Genomic DNA, 10,108 nt, shown 5'->3' with positions numbered 1-10,108 from the left:
AAATTGTTTCGACGGAAGGAAAGCTCGGGTGAGTATTTATCGTGCGGCAACACCGACTGCAGTATACTATCGGTCAGTTCGATGTGCTGTTGTCCTAAGTTCGTATGCCTTTGATTTTGATCTTAAATCTGACGCAGTTGCTTTTAAAATCGGGTAGAAAGCTTCTACCTGCATAGGGAAGTCTACGCGATCGATTTTCATTGTCGTTTCCGAGTTTTCTATAGCCACATTCCCTTTTTTCCATTCTCTATATATATAATTGTCGTCCAATGGCAAAGTTTTAATAAAAATAGACGCGGAAGGGCAAATTACAGTCGCAAATTTGTCAGCCAACGCATCTCGCACTGAGGTCGACTTTGTTGTGTTATTTTTATCACAACATTGATGCTTATTTTTATAGTCATAGAAGTGGCCATTTTTTATACAGAAAATATAAAAAACGCTTTCTTATAGGTCAGAGATACGCAATCGCTATGCGATTCAAGTGCTGAAATAGTATTTTAATACTGCTGCGCGATGGCAGAACTTGCTGCTTGGTAATTCAACTTTTATGTGATAAAATTTCATGTGAATTATGCTTACTTTATGTGTTCAAAATTTTACAGGTACCAGAAGAAAATAGGCAATTATGACAAACAAGAATGGGAGACTGCGATCGAAGATAGGATCACTCACGGACGACACTTTCCGCCAAAATCTACCAGATTAAGACCGGATCTGATCGATGTCGATTTAATCAGAGGTATAATTGCTAAACTGACTACATGTGAAAACCACATTTAGATATCAAAATGTTAGTCATACATTATTGAAAAGAAGCAGAGCTCTAATCTAAAACCTAATCAAATATGGATAATAAGACCGTTGTTAATGAGCGTTTCAAACATATATTATTATAAATACTTCTTATTTTGACCTGAATCTTATCATCTTATGACACAAAGAAAAAATTCTCTAAAATGTGTTTAAAAACTACATACTGCTGAAATTGTATGATAATCATATTTAATCATTTACTTTTTTTATATTTGATCACAAAATATATTATTTTTATTAAAGTTTGGTCGAGATCAAGAGAAATCGGTAGATATATTTCTTCATAGATGTATAAAAAATATTTTATACAAATAAAAATCATTAAAGGGTAAATTTTCAATTCTGGGCAATTTCATTGAAGTTTATTTATTTATTTAAATTAAATTAATGTTACCCCAATGCGTCAAAAAACAATACATAGAAAGAAATAATAAAAAAATCATGAAATTTTAAAATCAAATGATATGAACCGAAGTTCCTCGTAGCTGGCATTAACACTAGATTTACTGCACCCATTAAATTAACGAGTTTCTAATTTGTATTTATTTATTTATTTTTTTAATAATTATTTTGTGTTAGATAGTAAATTATGACAGTGATTCCCAACAAAAGCCTTTTTTAATTTTTGTTTATTCTACTATTCTTTTACATTAATATGTATACAGAAATTTTAGTAAAATAAAATCGGCTTTCAATTTTTTACACATACATTTGATTGTGCTAGGGCCATCTCATAAGAAGAAAGTCGTATAAGTCACACGTTGGCATACTTCGGCGAGTTTATGCAGAGGTCGATAATAAACATTTCAAAAAATTTATATACAAATAATAGATATAAATTTGCATATGTACAAAGAAAATTAAAAAAAGAATTTATTTATATTTAAAAATACAATTAATTACATTTAAAAAATAAATATTCTAAATAAAATCACCGTTAAGTTGGAAAATACTAAATTTTTCAAGTCATATATTTATAAAAATATTAGACAAACTATCAACTTCCTTTTGTACAGAATCAATCGATATCCTCTTCACACATCAGATACATTATTTTATCATTAATAACTAGTTCATCAATCCTAAGCATAATTGTAGATGAAGCAATTCGAAGAGGTGTCTAATTGAATGCAATTTCTATTTTTGTTTTTTTATTGACACCATTTTCGAGAATGTTTGGTCACAGAGATAAGTTGTTTGGAATGGCACTCACTATATTCCTCATTATCACCCATTTTGATCCAAAATACATTCAATGATTCTTTCTCAAAAATTTTTTTAAAAGTTAACTTGCAAGATAATTCAATCAATGCATTTTCCTGATACTTTTATATACAATTAAAAAACAGAAATATTGAATCATACACCTATAATAATTATAGGTGTATGATTCAATATTTCTGTTTTTTAAATTTGATTCAGATTCTTTTTGCTCTTGGTGCATGAGACTGTCATATATATGTATATATATATATATATATATATATATATATATATATATATATATATATATATATATATATATATATATATATATATATATATATATATATATATATATATATATATATATATATATATATATATATATATATATATATATATATATATATATATATATATATATATATATATATATATATATATATATATATATATATAAATTATTCATCTTTATAATTATTGTTCAAAAAATATAGGGGACGATGAACAGAAGCAACTGAATTTTTATAACATTGTAACAAATAAAACTTATCTATAGATAAAGCTGAGATGATTCGTCTAAAATTTTATTTTTGTGATATTCCTGCACACACAATGAAATAAAACGTGCAATGCACATAAACATCGTATTCTTTCTTCTTTTGTGTCGTTTTTATGTATGCTTGCATATATAGTATTGTCTGCGTTTTATATCCCCGAGCTCTAGTTTCAGATACTGAATGTGGAAAATGTCGTGCCGTAAGTCTCGTTGGACTCTCTTGCTTTTCTGCCTCCAATAGACGATGGTCTCGCCTTATGATATTGTTCATTTATTTCTGTGATTATACTTTAAGGTTTTGTAGCCCTGTGTGACTTCACAGCCAGTAAGACGCAGGTGGAAACTAGTTAGAATTTTATTAGATTATATCACATAGTGCGACAGACTATGATGGACACGCTGGTTTCTCCCAGCAGTGGTAGAGAAGCTGGCGCAGGGATGATGTCGGTGGAAGATACTCAGAGGTCTTGTAGGTGACGTGACAGCGACAGTATAGCGGAAGATCCTTCTGTTGCAGTGCTCGAATGGTGTAGTCCTTCTCAGGATGTGAGTGCCCTTGACAGTATTTTGTCCGCAGTCAAGCAGGTGTCTGCTGTACGCCGGAGTCTCATAGTGACTACTTGTGACTAATCACAATCATGCAGCGATTGTCCAGCCAATAGATATTCACATTTAGTGACATTGAAAATCTTGTGGATCCGGTGATTTATTGTTTCCCATAACCTTTTCGCAACAAAGAAATATTCTTTCAATGATGGAGAATTTGTACAGCAAAAACACTTCAATGTTATTTATGTGATTCTTTCTGGTCATAACGAGGGCTTTTGTGTGGTCCCATCCTTTACCTTGTTTCCTTGTTGATGGATGATCATTTTGGTCACAGTAAATTAACACGAGTTTTAAGAATAAGACTTCACATTACGAAGCCGAAAGTCGCTAAATTTTGTTTTTTCTCCTGTCTTTACTTGATAAAGATTGTATGCATTTAGTATAGACATAGGCGGAAGAAAATTAATTGGGAAAAAGATTCCTTGAAAACAAAACGACTATATTGCTCAAAACTTTCAGTAATATTTGATTTGTTTTTTCGTCGAAGTTCATCACTTTCGACGTCAACCGAGCAGCGCATTTGGTGTTAATAAATTTTTAGAACGCTTTGGGATCATTAATAATTTGTTTTTGGTAACTTCTGTAATAATTTCGATGACGGGAAATCGTCAAATACTTAACGATCGAAATTCCCAGAGAGCAGACGGATGTCCCTATCTCTTCCATAACTTATGAAAGGTATGCTTTCTTTTTGTAATTACTTATGAAATTACCTCAGTAAAAAATCATATGGGATATGTCACGTCAAGCACGCGAGCACGCTTTCGAGTAAAATACTGATCGAATGCACAATATAGCACCTCATAGAAGGTCAATAGGGAAGATTTAACAACACGCTCACTCACTCTATTCTAGTCCATACTTAAAAGTAAATTATTCAATAAATTAAAATTACATTATTTCCAAACGACCATCCGCATACATTCCGATCGCTTACGCATTCATTTTTACCTACATTTATCTTCATCATTAGCGCCGGGTGATAATTATCTACCAGCACTAATGTGAACTCGCTCTTAAGTACTTAGCAATTACGTCTAAAGGGCAAAATGCTTGTGGTGTTTGTGTTACCTATATATTGTTAAAAACTAAACATTTTGTAAATAAAATCAATTTTAAATATTTATTTTTAGGATCATCATTTCCAAAAGCTAAACCGTTGCAAGGTTCTTGGAAAGTTATGCGGTTAGCTTTGGCGCGGGTTCTGTTCCTTCCGTTTTGGACGCATTGGTGGACTGTTCACACTTCGCTTTTTGCTGCGAGACTGTTTTTCGCACTTTGGATATTGCAGTTGTTTAACACCATATTATATTTTATGGCACCGTCATCGGTTAACCTTGATGTAAGAACATCTTTTATGAAATAGTATAGTTGCAGCATTCTGACACTATACGAACATTTTTTTATAGATTTCTTGTATACTAGTGCCATTCTCGCTTATGATGGGTCTAGGTATTGTACATTCGTTCATAGTGAGCACGGCACATCAGCATTCTAACAATTTGAGGTATTGTTCACATCTATTATTTACTCAATCGATTATTGATAATGCTATTTTTTAGATGTTTGTCTTTGAATCATGATAGACGACGGCAGTCAATATTTACATCAGGACAAAGCACTGAAGAAGCATATCGGTTAGTTTTACATTATCTATATATTATGTTAACAATTATTAAAAATCTTAATTTATAGCTCATCTAATAATACTACAACGAGTGATGTTTTCAATTCTGACAAATCGGAATCTGTTACAAAAAAAGAAACACGTTCAACGCAGACTATTCCAGTCGAAGCAGAGGTTGATAATCAAAAATGGCAAAATTTTCATTTACCGAAATTGAGTTTAACGCCTCCGCCGAATAATTGCGTGAAATTCAAGGTATCACCGTTATTGTTGAAGAATAGAGAGACCTCCGGCGATGAAGATAGTCCGATCCGAAACCCAAAGGGGCGACGAGTCGGTCGAGTCAGCACCGAAGACGACGGTTTCGAAAGTCTCAACGGTAACAATTCAAACGGAAGCGACAACGGTGACGATTCGTTCATAAATAACCATTTGGAATCCGATAATGAGATACTTAATCTAAACGACGAGGTCAAAAAAGACGTCGAAGTGAAGGACAATCTGGAATTTTGGAAGAACAACTCCAATGGTAACACCGTGCGTTTTAGAAAACCGTTGTGCAGTGACGGCGGTAGTTCCACAAATCTTAGCGGAGAACAGTTCCGGGAGAGCGATGATCGATACACTATAAATTGGTACAAGTTGATAGAGCAGAACGGGACGAGAACTGATATGCGGGCGAGAAAGTCGCGAAAGGAACGAGGTTCTCATATTACGTCTTCAAGTGACGACGAATGCGAAGCTTCGGCCGGAGTATCTTCGCAACACGGCGACTTTATAAATCCGTCTCATGGTAAATAATAATATTTAGTGATTATGTTGTAACGTAGATTGTATATTAATTAATTCTAAAATAGGAGAGGAGTATAGCTATTGTTCGGAACCTGATGAGTCGGATTTGGAAGGCTTGGAAGGTGATTCTGCTTGGGAGCCGTTTGATATTTTGAATCCGGCAAGCGATAGAGGTTAGTATAATTAATAAAGATTTTATTATATTTTTATTATCCTACAATCGTTGCTTGGCTGGATTTTTTTATAGTTCTCCCCTAACTCGTCCAATGCCGCAGATTTGAGTCGTAGACATGTAACATTTTTCATTTGAGAATATCTTTATCTTGTTTCTACATTGTTCCTAATGACTCCAAGTTTTCCATGCTGTTGTTTTTGTTATCAACAAGCATTCTTTATACACAATTGATCAGTATAAAACGTCAATTGAACAAAAGTGCTTTACCATACAAAACATGAGGATAGCTGTCATTTCTAAACAGCCAAGAATTTTAAGCGTTATACATACAATAGCAACTCAGATTTTCCACAACAATTTATGTTAATTAGAGTAACAAACACCAAATTCGTATTTTAAGTCAACGTTTGATAAGAGACCACAATGGTTTCGCCTATAAAATGCCACCCGGAAGACATAATCTTGTTTCTTCAGAGGGGTTCTTATATTAATATGTATCCTGCCACATAGGTAACTTTGACTACTGTGCTATGTCAATCACCCATTACAATATTTATTTTGAATTGCCTGCCGTGGAGCGCCGGCGGTCACCAAAACAGTATCAGAATACATTAAAAATTGTATTTATGCAAAAAAATAGTCCTTATATATTTTGAAAGAAATAACTTTTGGAAAAACCATTTTCTCCTCCAGGAACATACATATTTCCATATTCGGAGCACAAGATGAAAGATAAAATTATAAAAAAATATTTAAATACGTAATTTTGACATATTTATGTTTAGTTTATTCCACAATTATGAAAGGGGTCTTTTGTAAATAAATATTATTCATTATTTGCTCTGATAGTTGTAGGCCTAGATAGTTGATAAAGCCCGAAAGCGTTTTTAAAGCTTGGAAAGGATGGAATATTAAAAAGATACCAACGAAACAAATATATAATTTCAGTTCAAACTGCAAAAGATTTTTTACCTTGTTTTAACAAGCCACAAAACTAAATATGTAATATTTCATCTTCAGGTCGATTAAAACGTAGAAGTGGAAGAAAATCGTAAAAGACTTGTTCATATTATTGATAATATGTAATACTTGGAATACAAAACATAGCTTTTAGATGTCATAGAGATGATGGAATTTTAATAGATACACACAGGGCTTTTTTTTAAACAAAAAGGTACCAGAACTCACTTTGTGTCAAGCTTTTACTAAAGAAAATTATGTTCAAATATCATTTAAATTTAATTTAAAGCAGCTTTTCTTATTCCACGAAGCGCATAAAAAATAAAACAATTTTTTTCTAAAGTTTTGTCCAATTCTCGTCTGACAAATCGTCTCGATTAATTTTTTTAGTGTTGGTGTTTATGGCCCTATGAAATCTGAGAAACCACAGATCAACATATTTTGAAGGATCGAAAAGTGGCAAAGCTGGTCCGATGAGTTTGATGAACAAAAATGCTGAAACTGTTGGTCTACCAATATTTTTAGTCAAGCACACGAGCCCAAAGTGCAAACTCAACATTTTTTCTATTTAGCATCTTTTTAAATTGACTCTTTCAACGTGGAATAAAATGCCCTTCCTACATATATATATGTATATACATATTCAATTTAATTTGTAAATTGTCGCAGTAAGTCTTTTATCAAAATATACCGTGGCAGGATACGTGTTAGTACGTAGGGTTTATTAAAATGGCGATTGGTCTGAATATTCTATTTATACTAATAATTCTCTTTACATTGGGTCACATCTACATATCTGTAATTGGAGTTGAAACATGTACCATTAAAAAGAAGGAGAGACTAAGAACCAATGCCTTCTTATATATATAAATCTATTTCTATTAATATTTGTGTGCTCAAATTAGTTTCCTGTACAATATGGGAAAATGGCCACGTGCTCAAAAATCAGATGTCCGTCTTGGATATAAGTCACACGATAGTCAAAAGAGCCGATCAAGTGTTGAATAGAAGCGATGGAACACAATGGCCCAGCACAATCATTGCCACTTTACTAGCCGCTTTGCTCCCCACTGTCCGGTTATTACAGGTACGTATTTTATTAATCAAATTACCAAATATTAAAATACTTCTCTTACAATTGATATTTTCTTAGATTTTGGTCGATATTGGCAGCGATCAAGTGACCATATGGGAACTTCCCGTTATATTCTTGACAAATTCGCCGATTAATCTGATATGCTCAGCTTTTGGATCATCAATTTGGTATGTATACGTTACAGTGAATTTGTATTACCATTGAAAATATAGTTTTACTGACATTTCAGTGACATCATATCTGAATACATTTTAACTGCTAGATATATTATATTTATATTAATTAAATTAAATAATTGAGTTTCTCAGTCACAAAGTCAATTGTGCTTTATATATTATTTACATAAATATTTATTTTTTAGGGAACGCTCCATAAATCTATTTTCGACTCTTCTCCGTCTCGGATTGGGCACTCTGATATTCTTCCTCTTGACTGTTGCTCAACGCTCGTTCAATCAACGGTTTCTTTACGCCAAACTCTTTTTACATTTGACGTCTGCTAGAAGAGCACGGCAATCTTCGTTGCCTCACTTCCGTTTAAATAGAGTTCGCAATATTAAAGCGTGGCTTTCAGTTCGATCTTATTTGATGGTAATAAAAATAGAAATATTTATTAAATCCTTAAATCAATATGATGCTTAATTTTCAGAGGAGAGGTCCACAAAGATCTGTAGACATCATTGTATCGGCGGCTTTTGTGCTTCTGTTAGTTCTGATTTCTTTCCTCGTCGTTGATCTGCTTCAGGTAGTTGAAAAAAATATTTCTTATACATATATAAAATTTTATTTATAATGCTCAATTATTTTTAGGAACAAAGTCAATGCGATTTGCCACGCACGGCTGAAACCTTAGGCTGGGCTGTGGCTTTAGGAACTGTTCTCTTGAGGCTGGTGGCGCTCGGTACGAGGGCTAGTCGGAAACAGCGTTGCTTGCCAGTGCTATTGACGGAACAGATTAATTTACATCTAGCGATGGAGCGACGTCCAGCTAGCAAGGATCAGCTCTCCGTAGCTAACAACGTGTTGAAATTAGCGGCCGATTTGCTCAAGGTATTATTTATTATGTATAATTTTGACATAATGATAATATACATGTAAAAAGAAGTGAGATTATATCATTATATTCAAAAGAACCTTGTACGATAGCTTAAGATCAATTAAATTGGTAATGATGTATCATAAAACATTCATAAAAAATGTTAAATTATTTTAAAAACAACACTGCTTTTTATCTGTAGGAGGTTATGTAAAAATCAGTTGTATGATCTGGCTGTTAATCAACAGTTAAAAAAATTTTATTTGCATTGTCTCATTGGATATAAAAATAACTAATCCCATATTTATTTTTGTTTCAGGAACTGGACAGTCCCTTCAAGATCCCTGGACTCAGTGGCAATCCTTATCTTTACACAATCACAAAAGTCGTAGTCCTCTCCGCACTGTCCGGCGTTCTGTCAGATCTACTCGGATTCAAACTGAAGCTGCACAAAATCAAAATAAAGTAGAGCGCCACGACGAATCGAATAGTCGAATTTAGCAAAATATACATAGCAAATTTATTGACGTAGAAAAATATTTAGGTTATTAGCGCATTTATCGACTCTGATGACACCTTGTTAATTACTCAATTGACGTACATATATAAATCGTTACCTGTTTAATAGATACGTATATAGTGCAATATCATCAATATAGCGGCCGTAGCTTGAAAAGCTTCCCGTAGATGTTGATAAATTAGATTTGTGTATAGATCATTACACACTTGAACAATTAGACGATTAAAAATTGAAAGTTGTGATCTTGTTATTCATAAGTCTATATAGAAACTTTCGTTTATTGGATTTTATACATATTTTTTAGGATATAGAAGAATCTATAGTTCTTTAATTATATATATATATATATATATATATACATATATATATATATATATATATATATATATATATATATATATATATATATATATATATATATATATCGGTTACATGATAAGATAATATAATTTTATTTACCATTCCGTGTTAGTGATTATAATTAACGTATATTCTCTACTACTGATTTTATTCATTATGAAGATAAAGAGAAAACGTTTGTTGTGTTCCTGAATATTTAGTTGAATTATGTAGAATGGCTGTGAAAGTGATTTATTGTCGAATAGAAATACGTATATATTTTTCTATATATATATATTTTGTAACTTGTTCCAGCTGAAAAGAGTTATTCGATCTCAATAATCTGAATTATTGGTTCTTTCAGGGAATTTTTTGAT

At 32.3% G+C, this 10,108-nt stretch overlaps 1 protein-coding gene across 2 annotated transcripts; it reads left to right on the top strand.

Moving 5' to 3' along the window:
* Positions 1–26: 26 nt before the first annotated feature.
* On the top strand, positions 27–9,409 carry phtf (putative homeodomain transcription factor). Of its 2 annotated transcripts, none has more exons than XM_088202175.1 (14): positions 27–98; positions 454–536; positions 606–742; positions 4,321–4,529; positions 4,597–4,694; positions 4,750–4,824; positions 4,883–5,607; positions 5,672–5,779; positions 7,647–7,828; positions 7,895–8,004; positions 8,199–8,427; positions 8,486–8,581; positions 8,647–8,886; positions 9,192–9,409. In XM_088202175.1, exons 2-14 carry the CDS (start codon positions 517–519, stop codon positions 9,339–9,341), a joined length of 2,379 nt encoding a protein of 792 aa, XP_088058301.1. In that variant the 5' UTR covers positions 27–98; positions 454–516; the 3' UTR covers positions 9,342–9,409. The 2 variants fall into 2 exon arrangements, with proteins under 2 accessions (XP_088058301.1, XP_088058302.1); XM_088202176.1 differs by having other exon boundaries at positions 76–349.
* The last annotated feature ends 699 nt before the right edge of the window (positions 9,410–10,108 follow it).

The sequence above is a fragment of the Plectrocnemia conspersa genome, unplaced genomic scaffold (assembly GCF_051122295.1).
Source record: "Plectrocnemia conspersa isolate PC_06_02 unplaced genomic scaffold, ASM5112229v1 ptg000013l, whole genome shotgun sequence".
In the NCBI taxonomy this organism is placed as follows: Eukaryota; Metazoa; Arthropoda; class Insecta; order Trichoptera; family Polycentropodidae; genus Plectrocnemia; species Plectrocnemia conspersa.
Note: the sequence above shows the minus strand (reverse complement) of the source record. Positions and strands in the feature narration are given on the sequence as shown.